The 18,448-nt window shown below is 32.6% G+C and overlaps 2 protein-coding genes across 5 annotated transcripts in view; one reads left to right on the top strand and one right to left on the bottom strand.

Annotated features, from left to right (window-relative positions):
- LOC114336035 (peripheral plasma membrane protein CASK) overlaps positions 1-18,448 on the bottom strand; it is a 610,838-nt gene that overhangs the window by 349,172 nt on the left and 243,218 nt on the right. The window lies entirely within an intron of this gene.
- Positions 1,860-18,448, top strand: part of LOC126879497 (beta-galactosidase-1-like protein 2) — a 69,508-nt gene continuing 52,919 nt past the window's right edge. For 2 of the 3 annotated variants that reach the window (XM_050642548.1, XM_050642546.1), the window contains exons 1-2: positions 12,209-12,646; positions 17,324-17,543. In XM_050642548.1, coding sequence (XP_050498505.1) covers positions 12,397-12,646; positions 17,324-17,543 — 470 coding nt within the window. In that variant the 5' untranslated portion in view covers positions 12,209-12,396. Of the gene's footprint in view, positions 1,998-12,208; positions 12,647-17,323; positions 17,544-18,448 lie in introns of those variants that run through there. The other variant, XM_050642547.1, reaches the window with a different exon arrangement.

Raw genomic sequence — 18,448 nt, 5'->3', positions numbered from 1 at the left:
GGTATAGGAAATACTTATAAAATAAAAAAGTACTATGAAATATTATTTCACTACAATACTAAAATACAGGGTGTTCTATTTAAGAAAATATTCATTCCGAGTTTCGACCAACCCTGTATACTAAAATTTCAAAATTAGCCATACTAATGATTCTTTACAATAATAGACTATATTAAAAATCACTTGAACGTAAGCAGAGTTTTTAATGTCAAACTATTACAATTATACGTGAATTTTGCTACGAAATTAATAAAAAAACGTAAATATCTTTTAAAATACCCTGTATAATATTACAAAATCTCATATTTTAAGAAAGAAGATATTGAGGAGAATCCAAAAATGTAAAAATATACAGGGTGTCCCATTTAAAAAAACCAAGTTATAAGCTACTTCCGGTATAACTGGAAGTTGCAAAGAGATGAAAATATTTTCATTTAATAGATCATCCCTCAAAACTTCTTTATTCCAATTTTCATAATTCTGTTACCTTTAATTCTCGAGATATTTCTAATAGGCCAGTTATCTGCCTCACCCTATATATATTATATACCTTGGACATATGGTAAAAATTAGCAGAGACAATCAAACTTCTGAACTGCTAAGAAGAATAACTCTGGAATAGGCAGCGCACGGAAGAATGCGTGATATTTTTAAAGGTGATATACTTGTGTATATAAAGTGTTCTACCTGTTCTTACAGATGGCGCAAAGACACTTACTCTAACAGGGACATCTGCACGAAAACTACAAGTGACGCAATGTAGAATGGAAAAATCATTGTTGGGCATAACGTTGAGAGATAGCGTAAAAGACGAAGAAATTCGTGGAAGAAGTGGTATAGAAGACATTATAAAACACAACCAAAATTAAATGGAAGTGGGCAGGACACCACAAAAAATCTTGGAGTGGAGACTGAGAGTGAATAGACAAAACCCGGGAAGACCACCCACAAGATGGACATAAAGAGGATTTGTACCAACTGGATTGCAGTAGCACAAGATGGATCTGAATGGAAGTTTTTCGAGGAGGCCTATGTTCAGTAGTGGACGAATATGGGCTGATGATGAAGAAAATGAACGTGAAATACGTTCCGCGATACCGAGTAATTTTCAGTGTCACCACCGAATACCTGAAAATTTGGATTTAGGTTGTATTTAGCCTCCCCTTCAAAGTTGGACTTGTGCCTTTGGCTGCTTTTACTTCAGGGATGAAAGTCACCCCTTCTAGGAGATGAAAAAATATATGTTTAAAATAAGGAATGAAGCATGGAATAGGGATAAATTAATTAATTTTAAGCAACTTTTGTGCTACAGAGTTTTTTTGACTAAGTCAATACTTTTTGAGTTTTTTTTTCGAGTGAAAACGTTTATTTTTCAACAAAAACAACCGGTTTTTTGAAATAGAGAGAACGTTACTTAGAATAAGTGGATTTATCCATTTTCGGATTTATTTTAAACGTATATTTTTTTATCCCCGAGAAGGCGTCACTTTCACCGTCCCATGCAAAATCAACCAACGGTATAAGTCCAACTTTGAAGGGGAGGGTAAGTACATAGAATCTAAATCCAAGTTTGCAAGCATTTCCGTCACGCCGTGAAGCTAAAAATTACACTCCGAAACGGTCACTTCCTGGACTATTAGGTTGACGTTACATCAAAAGTGACAGATCGTATATGTACCTACGAATGATTGCGTGTTCTGTGTTGGTAAAAATTTATTACTTTTTTAATTAAAAATGAATGCTTCCGAATGTAATTTTGAACCAAATTAAGGACAAGGAAACATATCCGTGGTAATACAGTACATGAAGAACATACCCGCAGTATAGGAATTTAGGTGATTTGCAGTGCGCGTGCCACATATTCGCATGCGTTATCGCTTTATTTTAAATGTACCATGCAGAGTATATCAACTTTGTAATGTGCTGAAATATTAAGTAATATAGAAGTTCATTTTGTTATGGTGTACGTGTTGTTGCAGCATTTCAATACACTGTAGGTAAGTGATTATAAAAATTGAGGAATAAACGGGTAAGGTCATTTTTTTGTCTCTCGTAATTGTAACTTTTGAACATTATTTAACCATAGCCATGTCAAAAAGTAACGATTCAGATGGTGGAGAAAGTTGGTTTTTGTCAGATTGTTCTTAAAGTAACAGTCAATCTAGTTATAATGACACCTTCGTCTTCTTATTTTTGTGTAGATATTCTATCTGTTTTTTTTTTCAATGTGTCTCCAGTAACTTGTCGTTCCATCGTCTTAGTGGACATTCCACTGAGCGTCTTCTTATTGGGGAACCGTCTCTCGTCGTCCTTACTACTTGTTGTCATTCGGCTTAGGTTGTCGTTTCATTCCATTATTCTGTTTCTTAACCATTTCTTAATGTTGTCCACTTTGCATCTCCTTCGTATATCTATACGCTCTGCCTCATCGATTTTTCTAAGGGATTTCATCTCTGCTGCCTCTAACATTCTCTTTGCCCTGTCATTATTGGTCTGATGAATGTTTTACAAATTCTGCCTTTCATTTCTTTCCCGATATTTTTATTTCTTCCTATTATTTCATTTAGGCCACCCCCGGATCTGTTTGCTCTATCCACTTCTGTTTCGAGCTTTTCGTAGCTGGATACTGTGATGCCCAGATATTTAAACTCCATCACTTGTTTTTAATCTGGTCATTTAGCTCCAATGCAGTGGTTCTCAATCTTTTTAAGTCATGTACCACAAAATTCTATTTATTATTTTTGGTACCACCTAACTGAAATACTTATGTAGCTAGTAATCTAATTAACTATAATAATTAATCTTCTAGATTATGTTAAGTCATGTAAATTGAAAATTTAGATTATAAAATTAGTCGCGTAAATTAATAATATCCCGTATCCCTACTTAGTCTGTGGTTAGTCACCCTGAACGACATGGGTGCGAAAAGTTTTTTCCTTCCCTGCCCTGGATTGCTTTTGTAATGAATTCGGAGATGGATTCGTAATGGTCTTGGTGTATGGTTAGGCGTCCATTTTAAGAAGTGTTGCTGGCTAAATGGGCACAGTTCCCAAAAACCATAAAAAAACTATAATAGTGGAGCAGATTTTGGCTGTTTTTGTGTTTTTTTGTACTACCGCAAATAATGATATGTACCACCAGTGTACCACAGATTGAAAACCGCTGCTCTAATGCACATGTTATTTAGATTTAGATTTATTGTTGAGAGCTTAGTATTGCATTTTAAGTTGTTTTTCTCCTTTTTTGGTATCTTTTTTTAGTTATGTTACCATTTAGTTAGCATACCCCCCTCCCTAACCAAACGGTAGCCAAGTAAGCCAATCGGCAGGCATTTTCGATAAAAATGAAAATCAAAAACTCGATTTAAGCTCCTTATAATATTATCTCTACAACTTTGCCATTTTACTTTTTTACATGGGATTTGTAATTCTGACAGAAATAATGGTAATAAAGCGTTTTTCATCCTTAAAAACTCAACCCCTTAAACTTCCCGAATTCAAATCGCCAGTATATTATTTTACCTTTAGTTTATGTTAATATTTGACTATTTTCTCCTTTACAATTCTGTGTTATTATTATTTTTTCACTTTTTACCAATTTTAAAGGTTTCGGTCCTGGTCTATAAGTTTAATATATTTTATGTTAGTACCTACTATTAGGGGAGTCAATATAGAACGAAAAAATGCATTGCTTCGGAATAATTCAAACAAGCTTATATTTTTCTAAAACCTTTTTTTGTTAGTTTATATACATTTTAAAGTAAAAAGTTATACTCACAGGTTTTGCCGCTAATTGTTTCTTAATTGTTTAAACAATTACAATTGTTTTGTATAAGTAATTTTAAAAATATCGTTGAATTCATCATTTTACTTTGATAAAGTATGTTTCGATTTTGTTTTTGATTATGCTGAATCTGAATATGGCATTACAATTTGAAAATTCGTATACAGAAGCTCTTATACAGTATGTGTGCGTAGCTAGGAGCCACATGGGAAACTTTTTTATTATCAATTTTACGAAAAAAGTTATTCTCCATAAAATCCTCTGCATAATCTAAAATCTAAAACGCAACCATCAGATATCAAATTTTATCAATTTTATACGAGGTTTGTCAAAAATATGAATTTCGTTAAAGCGTAAAGTATCTTTATATTCCAGAATATCAAAAATTGTTATTCTGAAAAGTTGTTTGGAATTAAAAACTATGTTTTAATATACAAGTAAATCCTTCTTATTGAAAAAAAAAAATAATTTTTTCTAAAATTACGGATACCCATCATCATTTTATTAGAATTATGATAATTATTTTATTATCAATTTTACGAAAAAAAGTTATTCTTCATAAAATAGGTACTCTAACTGGTCTAAAATCTAAGATACAACCATCAGATATCAAACCTTTTTGAATTAAAAAAAAAACGACTAAAATCCTTTATAAAAGGTATATTTGTTAAAATCCCTAAAAAGTGCTACATCACAGAACTAGTTTTCGATCGGATGACCGATCATCATCAGTGTTTACGTGATTCTAACATGCTAACCACCAAAATACAAAAATATATGGCTAAAAACCCTTTAAAATTGATCCGTCATGGAAACATAGATAAAATATGTGAACTTAAACATAGATGTACAAAATATCACATGTATTATGCTCAGGTACCATTTGAGCCCAAAATTGACTTGTTCACATGTTGACTGTATGATGGCAAGTGATGTCAATAGGGCTTTTCATCGATTGTCATTTGTTTAGAGCTTCTGTCATGTGTCACATAATATTAATATATCTACGTCATACGTCTTAGGTTTGTATTATTGTATATACCAATAACGTATGTCGTAGATATATTAATATTATGCGACACATGACAGAAGCTCGAAACAAATGACTGTGAATGAAAATCCCTATAGCTATTTTCGGAGTTGTTTAAACAAACATCTAATTTCGCAGTTCATTTGTTAAATAAAAAATGAAGCACCCCCTTCTGGTGTAGAACTTTTTGATATGATGTTTATTAAACATTTCCTAATCAAGTTACAAAAAGTTCTAGCTTGTTTGTTTTTTTCCGAAGCTAAAATCCCTATTGACTTCCCTATATTGATAGACAATGGATGAAAATGTAAATAAAATTAATTAAAAATATTATGTTAACAATGGCACAATGCGATATTGCCAAATACCTACCTGTGTCATAAATTGTTTCAATAAAATTAATTTGTAGTTCATTGTATAAAGTGCATAACTTATGATTAAAAGCATATGAGTTTTGGTGAGTCAATTTATGATTAATCTAGAGTTAAATTATAAGATATGTTCAATGTTCACATACGATGGATTTTTCTATACTTATCCTGCACCAGTGGTAGCAAAAATAACGTAAAATATTAGGAAAGTAAATATACACGGTGTCCTGACAAACGAAGACAGGAGGTTACTCAGATACTTTTAAAATAATTTAACCCAATTCATCTAGTTCGAAAATGCTTCTTAAGGGAGCTAGAGCTTGGTAATTGATGGGATGAGTTTATCTTTGGCAGATAAATCAGCGTACCGGTTTTCGTTTTTCTAAACATAAGCATTCTGGAGATATTAAAAAAAACTAATTACAATGCGCCATCTTCAAAGAGATCTTGCTCACTTAGGAAGCATTTTCGGCCTAGGTGAATTGAGTTAAATCGTCTTAAACTTATCTGAGGAATCTCCGTTAACAGAGGAGTTTCTGGACACCCTGTATATAAAAAGAGCACTAACCGGTTCACAGACATGTCACGAATTATTGAAATTTAAGCAAAGAAATTAATTCCGAAACGAATTTAATTCACCGAGATATGTGATCATTTCGGTGATTTACATTTCTTCTTCTTTTTTTAGTGCCTATTCGTTTCGAATATTGGCGATCATTCTGGCTATAATTATTTTATTAACTGATGCTTTAAATAGATTATTTGTTGTTTTGGAGAACCATTTCTTCAGGTTCTTTAACCATGTATACATTACCTCTCTTTCTTTCCCCATTCTTCGTAATAGGGTCTCGTTGTTTATCTTGTCCGTCCACGATATCCTTAGGATTCGCCTGTATAGCCACATCTCGAAGGCTTCAAGTTTTTTCTCCATGGCTTTAGCGAGTGTCCATGATTCAACTCCGTAGTGTAATATTGAGAAGATATTATAACATCGTAGGAGCCTTATTTTTATCTCCAGATTAAGGTTCTGTTTAAGCTTTTAAAGAGTTTAGCCATGTTGTTGAATGCAGTCCTAGCCTGCTCTATTCTACATTTTACTTCTTGTGAGTGATCCCATTGTTCGTTATCTATTGTTCCAAGATAGGTAAACTGTTTTACTTGGTCGACTGGTGTACTAATAAGCAGTTGGGCGTCTCTAATTTTATTTTTGCTGATGACCATAAATTTAGTTTTAGATGTGTTTACTTGTAGTCCAAATCTTTCACTTACTTCATTTACTTTGTTTATTAATTGCTGTAAACTGTTCAAACTGTCTACAAAAATAAAGGTGTCGTTTGCATAGCGGATGTTGTTTAGGCGTTCTCCATTTAGGAGTTTTCCATGTTCGCAATTTTACAAGGCTTTACTAAATATTTCCTCTGGATATGGGTTAAATAATATAGGTGAAACTATACAGTCTTGTCTAACGCCTCATAGAATCTGGATAGCTTCCGTTGGTTCATCTACAAGATTTGTTCTTATAGTTGCTGATTGATTCCAGTATAAATTTTGTATTATACGCCGGTCTTTATCATGCAATTGGGGTTTTGTTAGAACATCTATCATTTTTCGGTGTTGATCTGTATCAAACGCTTTTTGGTAGTCCCCAAAGCTGATGTAAATATCGCTAGTCCTATCTCGCATATAATTTTAAGAAAAATTTTTAATGCATGGCTCATTAGACAGCCTATATTCTCCGCCCTTTTTCGCCCACTGTTTCTTTGGTAACGTACTGTTTCGCCCACTGAAACTAGCCAATCTTTTGGGATATTGTCTGTCATAGGTCGCCCCCAAAACCGATAATGACATTAAACACGCCTAAATTCACGTGCAACTTTGATACGAGTATTATAAAAATATATGCATTGAAATTCAGATCGCGTAATTTTTTTGAGCATTATAAAGTGAGTACAAAGACATACATATTTTTTTTTGTAATTGCATCTTCAATTTACCCTACACTTCTTGTAGAATATTATCGGTAATGTAGATTTTTTATTTGTTTTGGACGGCGCGGCGCCCGTCTGTCATAGATATTATTGAAGATTTTAAATAGAATTCTTAAAGATTCATCAGCAAGAAGTTCAAGAAATTTAGACTGTACTGTACGTCTGGTCCTGGAGCTCCCCCTTCCTTTAGTGATATTATGGCTGTTCTTATTTCTGCCACTAGTATAGGCGGTCCTGTTTCCGTAGGTATCGGGGAATAGTTCTCACTCTCATCAAAACATAAATTTCGTATGTAAATTTTCCAGGTATTATCGATACTCTCTTTGTCCACTACTATCTTTCTATTGTCATTAACAAGTTTACTTATTCTTCTGTTTTTACATTTGCTTGTAACTGCTCATACCTTCTTATGCACGTTGAAGCCGTCGTATTTACTTTGCAGAATTTCGATTTCTGGGCATTTTTTCTCCAGTTCTTTCTGTTTGGCTTCTCTGATCTTTCTCTGTATCTCTCGTAATGTTTTATACATGGAGTTATCGTTCTTGTTTTTCATTCTTTCTTCCATTAGTTGCAGAATATCTGCCGTCATCCATGTCTTATATTACCTTCTTCGTTCTTCATAAAATTGTCTTTAATGTCCCCTATCGTTTACATTTAAATATTTACATTTATCGATTTACATTTAATGGTAGGGGGGCCCAAGCGGGGATTTTTGCAGTTACTCGAGTGCATCAGATTATCATATGGGGAGAAACCTGGTACCCTGCAAATGTACCTCTACCATATATTGGCTTGTAACACAGGGGAGTTCGTTAAGGAGGGCCAGAAAAAAAATCGATCTTTAAAAATACTCGAAATTGTCAGATTAAGATAAGGTAAGTTAAGTACATACATACATGCATAAGAGTTAGGTCGAATCCCGCGTATGAAAAAAAAGTTGATTAATAGCAATCTGAAAATTTGTTAATAGCTTAAGGGTGTCTAGTCGGATAAACTTTGATATATGGGAACACTGGAACAGGGGCAGTTTTAATTTTGGAACAGGTTAAAAATTTGGAACGGTCAGACCACGAAAACGGCACATTTATTTTGTCCGACAGAACAGATTTTAAACTCTTCGAACAGAGATTAAATTCTCATGCAAAAATCAGACTGCTATTTATGACCTGTCATAATTCCTGTCATTTGACATCTGGGCTAATTAGCAAAATTCATGGAAAAGTTATTTACCAGCAATTTTATTGCTGGAATCGAATTATAAGATCCTATATATTAATAATATAAGTATGCAAAGTCCACAGATAGTGTGCTACTTTTTTTATAAACAAAATGGCGCCGACAAATCGTATTTTTTTCAATTATTGCTCTATAATTCCGAAGATTTTAACTTTACAACAAAAACACCCAAATAAAAATTCACCGCAATTAAATTCTGCATAGAGATGTTTGTTTTTCACGATTTGCTCCGACTAAAATTTTCCTCGGAAAATGCGGGTTTTCCTAACAAAAACTATAATTTTCAAATAAAGTTTTAGGTAAATAATTATTAATCAATAATTAAATAACTTAGTGACATCAAAGATTTCTTGGTATAGATTGTAATTCCAGAAGCCGGTGAAAATTAAACGAATATTTTAGCAACAATTCAATTGTTAATTAACAATTTACGATCGCAATAATAACCAAAATAATCATGATACATTGATCAAACTTATAAAGATTATAAAGATGAGATGCTTGTTTAATATTTTATCGACAAAATATAAATTTTTCTTTTTTTTGCATAATCTTTAAATTTTGAAAAAAAATAGTTATAATACGTTGGTCTAATTAGTAAAGTACAAAGAAAGGTTATTTACCAGCAATTTTATTGCTTTAATCGAATTATAAGATCTTATATATTATTAATAGAGGTATGCAAAGTCCACAGATAGTGTGCTACTTTTTTTATAAACAAAATGGCGCCGACAAATCGTATTTTTTTCAATTATTGCTCTATAACTCCGCAGATTTTAACTTTACACCAAATATACTCAAATAAAAATTCAAATAAAAATTCACCTCAATTTAATTCTACATAGAGGCATGTTTTTCCCGATTTGCTCCGACGAAAATTTTCCTGAAAAAATGTGGGTTTTCCCAACAAAATCTCGAATTTTCAAATAAATTTTTTGGCCCAGTAATTATTTATCAATAATTATATAGCTTGGTGAAATAAAAGCTTTCTTGGTATAGATTATAAATTCAGAAGCCGGTTCAAATGAAACGAATATTTTAGCAACAATTCAATTGTTAATTAACAATTTACAGTCGCAATAACAACCAAAATAATCATGAGACATTGATCAAACTTAGAAAGATTATAAAGGTGTGATGCCTATTTAATATTTTGCCGACAAAATATAAATTTTTCATTTTTTTGCATAATATTTAAATGTTTAAAAAAATTGTTATAAACAAATTAACATTTCTTAGAAATTGTTTATTATATTCTAATTTTAAAAAATACTTAAAATGCGTATTTCATAGGTCTTGAAAATGAATGCTTTAAAAAAATTTTCCAACCATTTGCAAAAAAGTTAGGAAACAGCAAAATAAATATAGGATATCTCCACTGTTTATAATTTGTTTTAATTGTTTCAAAGCTTAAAAGTGAGTCTATGGTACAATCTAATTACTCACAAAGAATGTCAAAAATTAGTGCAATGGTTATATTTTAATCAAAGATTAAAAATACTTTTTTTTTGTAATTTTTAGCGCGAAAGTAGGCTTGATACAGAGCCGGAGATAAAATGTTCACTCGAAGCGACTGACACGCTTAAACTCGCGCGAGTTGTGTAAGTGGGCGGGTAGCTACGGTACTGTATTTTTCTACTTTCGCGCGTGTAAATTACAAAAAAATATATTTATAATCTTTAATTAAAATATAACCATTAAGCTCATAATCGATATTGTTTTATAAATAATTAGCTTGTACTTTAAACTCAATTCTACGTTTTGAAAGAATTAAAAAAAATTATTAACACCGTAGTAATAGTATGTTTACTTTGCTGTTTCATAACTTTTTTGCAAATGGTTGCAAAAAAGTTTTAAAGCATTCATTTTCAAGATATTTGAAATGCGCATTTTAGCTATTTTTTAAAATTATAATATAATAAAAACTTTCTGAGAAACGTTAATTTGTTTATAACTATTTTTTTTAACATTTAAAGATTATGCAAAAAAATAAAAAATTTATATTTTGTCGACAAAATGTTAAATAGGCATCTCATCTTTATAAGATTTCAAAGTTTGATTATTTTGGTTATTATTGCGACCGTAAATTATTAATTAACAATTGAATTGTAGTTAAAATATTCATTTAATTTTCACCTGCTTCTGGAACTATAATCTAAACCAAGAAGGCTTTTAAGTCACCAAATTATTTAATTATTTGTAAATAATTACTTATCTAAAACTTTATTTGAAAATTAAAGATTTTGTTGGGAAAACCCGCATTTTCCGAGGAAAATTTTCGTCGGAGCAGATCGGGAAAAACACGTCCCTATGCAGAATTTAATCACGGTGAATTTTTATTTGAGTGTTTTTGTTGTAAAGTTAAAATCTTCGGAGTCCTAGAGCAATAATTGAAAAAAACACGATTTTCGGGCGCCATTTTGTTTATAAAAAAAGTAGCACACTATCTGAGGACTTTGCATACCTATATTATTAATATATAGGATCTTATAATTCGATTCCAGCAATAAAATTGCTGGTAAATAACTTTTCCCAAAAATGGCCTATTCTCCGATAATCAGATATGTTCCACTCATTAAAACGCTCATTTGGTGATAAATAGCAGTCTGATTTTTGCATCAGAGTTTAATCTCTGTTCGGAGAGTTTAAGTCTGTTCTGTCGGACAAAATACATGTGCCGTTTTTGTGTTCTGACCGGATGGGACGTTTCATCGCCGCCGGTTCATCGCCGCCGTTTCGATGCCGCCGGTTCATCGCCAGTCCATTTCATCGCCGTCATATCTCGCATTTCCTAGAATTCCTAATTAATACTAAAAATAAGTAATAATTGTAACTGTCGAAAATTCGGAAATATATCAGATAGCGATTAACTGACTGGCGATGAATCGGCCGGCGATGAACTTGAAACGTCCTAGACCCGTTCTGACCATTCCAAATTTTTAACCTGTTCCACAATTAAAACTTCCCCTGTTCCAGTGTTCCCATATATCAAAGTTTGTCCGACTAGACACCCTTAAGCTATTAACAAATTTTCAGCTTGCTATTAATTAACTTTTTTTATACGCGGGATCCAGACCTAAGTGTATATTTCAAAAATCTGACGATTTGAGCGGGACGTAAGGAAATGGGCGAGTCAAAAAGTTTCACAAAAAAAAAGCGAATATTTCGCGAAATGAACGTCAGATCGAAAAACTAAAAACTACGTTTTCAATATTTTTTAAAAATCTATCGAATGATACTAAACATGACCCCCCACGGAGAGGGGTGGGGGGTAAATTAAAAATTTTAAATACAACTCCCGCGATATTTCGCAAAATAAACATCAGATCGAAAAACTGCAAAATACACTTATTCAATATTATTGAAAAATCTATCGAATGGTATCAGACACGAGCCCCCACGGAGGTGGGATGGGGGGTTACTTTAAAATCTTAAATAGGAGCCCCAAGTTTTTATTGCAGATTTGGACTCTTTACGTAAAAATAAGCAACTTTTATTTGCAACAAAGCAACATTTTTTCGAATTATGGATAAATGGCGTTATAATCGGAAAAAACGATTGTTGGAAATGGAAAATTCAATTTAAAAAAGGCAAGTCCCCACTAAAATGGAAAATTTTACTTAACATTTTTTGGTTTTAGGACCTAATAATCACAACCCAATAGTGGAATAGGTTCTCACAGCGCTCGAGTGACTGCATATTTAGCATACTTTGCTCCCCTACCATAAAGTTTTTTTATCATAAAATGTATTATACTAATATGACTGTAAGACACACAGTAAAAATCAACTATTCATAAAATAAAGATAGCACAAACATAAATTAAATTCCTCTGAAGTGGTTAGTGTACGATAAAAATTCAAGATAATTTAATTATGTTTATATTTTTAATCAGTATCGATGTAACATATCCGTGTCAGCTGGATAAATAACAAATAGCACCATATAATCTCGCCAGTAGTTTTGTGAGAAAAGTAGCAGCGGAATAATGGCTTTAGCAGCGAATAGTTTGCCAACTTTGTACGAATATTACACTGGAAATGGAATTACGCAGGGTTTATCGGATAACCAGCCCTATTTTACCCTCAACGAGAAAAATATTACCCTGTACAGTGGGGCTTTCCACTATTTCCGAGTGCCGAGGAAGTACTGGCGGGACAGGCTGAGGAAAATGAGGGCAGCAGGCTTGAATACCGTGGAAACTTACGTTCCCTGGAATCTACACGAGCCCCAACCAGGTAAATACTTATATTAACAATTTTATAGTTTTTTATAACTGTAATTTTAGAGTAACTAGACCGTGCATCAGAGAAAATGGGTCACACACATAATTTAGATTTTATATTTTTTGATAAATTTCTTCATTTTTTTTTTAATTTCTTTAATACGCCAGTCAATGGGAGCAAGAATAGGATATTACCTCCGAATTCTATTCTACTGCATGGATTTTATCCAAGGAGATAAACCACTACTTATCTCCTTATTCCAAGTCTACCCTATGTCGATGTGCGCTTTTATCTTGGGTCTTGTCAGGGTGCACAATTTTTCGGTTAAAATAACCACGGAAGTGGCTATAGAACTTAATTCTTACAAAAAACTGTTCTACATTTTTTTTGAAAACTCAATACTTTTTGAGTTATTCGTCCTTGGAAATTGGTTATTTTCATTAAAAAATTACCCCTTTTCGGACGGTTTTTTGCGAATACCTTAAAAAGTATTCATCTCACTACAAAAACTACACACACCGCACCGGAAAAATTAGCCGAACACCTTAAAAATGGTACATGTTTGATGTCTCAAATTTCCTAAACCTGTTGTTCGATTTTAGTGATCCTTTTAGTATGTTATAGCCTTATTATTTAAGAAATTTAAGTAATAATATTGTTGCGAGACAGGTAAATGTCATTTTATACCGGGTGTATTAATCATACTGTGTTTTTTTCTTAAAGTTCGGAACACCCTGTGGAATATTCTAGCACATATAAAATATTGAAATTAAAACTCAGTTATAGCCTAAGGCTTTCTTAACATTTTCTTTTTTGATTTATTTGCTTATATTGGAAAATAAAAAAGTTATGTGCTTTAACAACTAGCCACGTTTTTCATCAATAAATCCTCATAGTAGGGGAGGAAAGTGTGCTAAATTTGCAGATACTCGAGCGTTATGGGAACCGATAGGATTGTGAAGAGTGGGTGTTAAAACCAAAAAAATATGGTTCTTCCTTAAATAAGCCGATGTGTGTATTAAATTGTTAATTTCTGATAGCCTAATTAGTTTAGGTTTGTTTATTAAACTAAGCAGAAAATGAGGAGTTATTGATGGAAAACATGGCTAGTCGGAATGGGACGTTTCGGCGTCGCCGTTTCGGCGTGGCCATTTCGGCGTGGCCGTTTGGGCGTAGAGCCGTTTCGGCGTAGGCCGTTTCGGCGTAGGCCGTTTCGGCGTCGGCCATTTCGGCGTCAGAAATTTTATTTTAGTTGACTAAATACCTACATTGAGGTTTATTGGTCAGGCAATTTTTTGGAAAAAAATCTTTTAATATAGTTATTTAAATACATTGGAGTTCATTGGTCACACAATTTTAACATTAATGGTCAAGTAGAAAAATAAACTAAATATATTTCTTTTATAAACATTTTGTTATATTTTATTCTGCAAATACCTATATTGGATTTTTTATTAATGCATATTAATAATAATTGCTGTTCTCTTAATTGTCCCAGAGCTAATTAGATGATAACTGACATTTTTCAACTTTAATTAGACATACATTATATGGTATATAGACGGAGAATTTTAATATTGTTAAAATATCTTTTTTAAGCAAAAATATTTGCAGAATGTATATTTTTATAACCCTACATGGGGATGGCCCGTTTCGGCGCCGGCGATTCGGCGCCAGCGATTCGGCGTCGGCGTTTCGGCGCCTGCCGGTTCGGCGCCCGCCGATTCGGCGCCCGCCGATTCGGCGCCGGCTGATTCGGCGACAGATACTTTGGCAAAGTGAGAGAGAAAAAAAATAGTTGTTAATGTATGATAGTCTGAAATTTTCTTTAACAAAAAATGTAGAGTCAGGAGAACAATTTTCGACATTTTAATTTTAGAAGATGTAAAATAATACCCGAAAGTTAGGTTTGGACCGAAGGGTTAGGTCTTCCTCCTTTGAAAATTGTACTGTATAATATATAATATATATAATATATTAATTTTTTAATTAATTATGTGCAATTAAATAGCTTACATTTACAAAAGTTGGAAAAAATAACATTTAATATATTTTTTTAGTGTGGTATAGATATAAATCAAGAGCCTCTTAAATTTCTAAAAAAGTAACGTAGGTATAATCTAATGTCTTACTAATAGACTCCAATGTAGGTATTTAGTCAACTAAAATAAAATCTCTGACGCCGAAATGGCCGACGCCGAAACGGCCTACGCCGAAACGGCTCTACGCCCAAACGGCCACGCCGAAATGGCCACGCCGAAACGGCGACGCCGAAATGTCCTAGACCCTGGCTAGTCGTTAACGCATATAACTTTTTTATTATCCAACAGAAGCAAATAGTGAGAAACCTTGCACCCTGTAAATGTACCTGTACCATAATATTCGTTCTTAATACAGGGGAGTTCGTTAAAGGGGGTCTAAGAAAATGGGCGAGTCAGAAAGTTTCACAAAAAGCGAATATTTCGCGAAATGAACGTCAGGTCGAAAAACTAAAAAATTCGTGTTCAATATTTTTCAAAAGTCTATCGAATGATACCAAAAACGAACCCCCACGGAAAGGGGTGAGGGGTAAATTAATAATTTTAAATACGAACCCTGCGATATTTCGCGAAATGAATATCAGATCGAAAAACTGCAAAATACACGTATTCAATATTTTTGAAAAATCTATCGATTGACACCAAACACGAGCCCCCACGGAGGTGGGGTGGGGGATTAAATTTTAAATTTTAAATAGGAGCCCCCAATTTTTATTGCAGATTTTGATTCTTTACGTAAAAATAAGCAACTGTTATTCGTCACATTTTTCGAATTATGTATAGATAGCGCTATAATCGAAAAAAAATACTATTGTTTCAATTGGAAAATTAAATTAAAAAATGAAAAGTCCCCCACTTTATGGAAAACTGAACTTAACCTTTTCTGGTTTAAACACATACTCTTCACAATCCAACAGGTCCCCATAAGGCTCGAGTAACTGCAAATTTAGCATACCTTCATCCACTATTATGAGGATTTATTCGTGAAAAACATGGATAGTTGATAACGCACATAACTTTTTTATTATCCCACATAAGTACATGAATAAAAAAGGAAAATGTTAAGAATGCCTAGGTCTACAACTGAGTTTTAATTTTAATATTTTACATATGCTAGAATATTCCTCAGGGTGTTCCAAACTTTAAGAAAAATACACAGTATGAGTCGCAAACCCGGTATAAAATGATATTTACCTGTCTAGCAACAATATTATTACAACGATATTCATAAATAATAAGGCTATAACATACTAAAAGAATCACTCAAATCGGACCACTGGGTTAGGATATTCGAGACATTAAACATTCCCATTTTTAAGGTGTTCGGGTAATTTTGCCGGTGTGTGTATAAAAAACATTTTTGAAGCTTATAAGAAAACAATGAGATTCGTTCCTTCGTAGATCTTTTAGTTATAATACAAAAAGATATATGGTGTATCCAACTTTAAATAACAGAGAAACGGTCGATTTTAATTGTATAATGCTACCAATACCTTTTGTAGTGATTGAAAAGACCTTTAAAATGAACAATATTAAATATCGATTACGTTCAACCTAAGCGAGATATGTTGCAAAAAAATTGATGACTACTGTATTTTAGAAAAAATGAGAAGTATATTTAAAACCTAATTCAACAGAATTTAAATCCATCGTTTTTCTTCTACTATACCTTTTATTATAGTGTTATTTCTGTGTTCAAAAACTTTACGGACGGGTTTAAAATGAATGGTTTTTGAAAAAAAATAAGATCAAATTATAGAGAGCATTTTTAAATTTTCTTAAAAATCTTCCTCTTTCTCCCTGTAACTTGAAAACAGTAAGAGATACAGTAATGAAAAACAAAAAAAAAATTTATCTAAAAAACCCTACATTTTTGTTCGGTAACTTTTTTCGTATCTCTTATCATTTTCCAGTAACATGGAAAAAAATGAAGATTTTTAAGAAAATTTAAAAATGCACTCTATAATTTGATCTTATTTTTCTCAAATACCATTCATTCTAAATCCGTCCAACTTTTTGAACATATAAATTACGCCATAATAATAAGTATTGTGGAAGGAAAACGATGTATTTAAATTCTAATGGATGAGGTGTTAAAAATATACTTCCCATTTTTTCTTAAAATACATTAGTCATCAATATTTTGCTCCGTCATATGGAGCTTCGCAGGCCACACTGCTAGACAAGAAAATAAACGTTGGAGTGCAACAATACAGCACTGGAGACCTTACGAAAGTAAACGGCCAAGAGGAAGACCACAGATAAGATGGGTTGATAATATTAAAAGAGTAGCCGGAAGAAATTGGAAGTATTTTGGTCAGGATAGAGACCGATGATAGGAGTTGGGATGTCCAAACGTGGACGATAGAAGGATAAGAAGAAGAAGAAGATATCGTTACATTGGTACGGGTTCTTAAACTGTTTTCTTGTGGAATGTCTAATATGAATATTATGTTTATATGAGATTGGGGCACAATTATTGGTGCAATAAAAAAAATTGTTGCAATACATTTTCAATTAACTAATATTTTGAAGTTTTGACTTTCACTATGTAGGTTCCTTTTATATTTTTACTCTGTTTATTCGATTCAAAAATATCTATTATAACTAAAAATAAAAACCTAAAAGACAAAATACCCAATATTTCTAGGTGTGTACGATTTTGGTCAAGGAGGAACTGATATGGAAGACTTTTTACACATTGACGAATTTTTGAGAACCGCCAAAGAGGAGGATCTTTTAGTGTTGGTTAGACCTGGTCCGTACATTTGCGCAGAATGGGAATTTGGAGGTTTTCCCAGCTGGCTTTTAAGAAATGTTACTACAGTTCGGAGTTCAAAGGACAAAAATTATATGACTTACATACAAAGGTATGTACAGTAAATAAATAAATAAATAAATAATGTTTGTTTTAAAGATTACAGTTATCAATATTGTTCCAATATAATTTACAAATGGCAATATTATATAGGTCAATGTCAAGCATTTTAAGTGTTATCTCTATATCTGATAATAATTATCGAAAACGTGTATTGAAAATATTCTTTGCATCCCGAAAATAAAAGAGAAATCTAAGCAAATTTGAAGAATGGTAAGAAGCAAACTGCACAAATAGTGACACAAAAAAAAAGAAACAACAAAATCAGAACAAAAAGGCTAAAAGGGGGAAACTTAAAATGAAACAATAAAAAATAGGAGGAAAAGATACGAGGTTTGAGGTTTGTGTTCAATTATCTTACATACCTACTAATTTTTTGTCGTAATACAGCCCATTACTTACTGTACATTGGGTATGTTGTAGTTGAGTGTGTTCATTGAGCTTTTACTTTACAAAAGTTATAACCTTGCAAACATTATTCACGACGACGCACGTTTCCGATAAAGCAGATGTTAAAGATGCCCTCTGGCCAGTGACGGAGCTACGGGGAGAGAACATGAGAAAATGTTTCCCCCTAACAAGGTCTAAAATTAAAGGAAAAAATTGCTCAAACATAAAATTTTATTAGCTGACATGAAACTGAAACTACAGAAACACAAATTCAACCCAAGAAATACCCTAGTTATGAAAATTAAGGGAACCTAATGCCTATAAGTTATTATTTATGTCTTTTATGTAATCTAAGTTTATCTTTTTTATATTTATTGTTTGGTTTTTCATTCGAAGTTCTCTCCTAATGTAAATTTCCCCTTCCAAGGCAAATCTCTAGTTCCGCCACCGCCTTTGGCACGAAATAATCTTTAATGCTAGTCCGCAATTCCGAAACGACAGACAGTG

This window comes from Diabrotica virgifera, chromosome 2 (genome assembly GCF_917563875.1).
Source record: "Diabrotica virgifera virgifera chromosome 2, PGI_DIABVI_V3a".
Classification (NCBI taxonomy): Eukaryota; Metazoa; Arthropoda; class Insecta; order Coleoptera; family Chrysomelidae; genus Diabrotica; species Diabrotica virgifera.
Note: the sequence above shows the minus strand (reverse complement) of the source record. Positions and strands in the feature narration are given on the sequence as shown.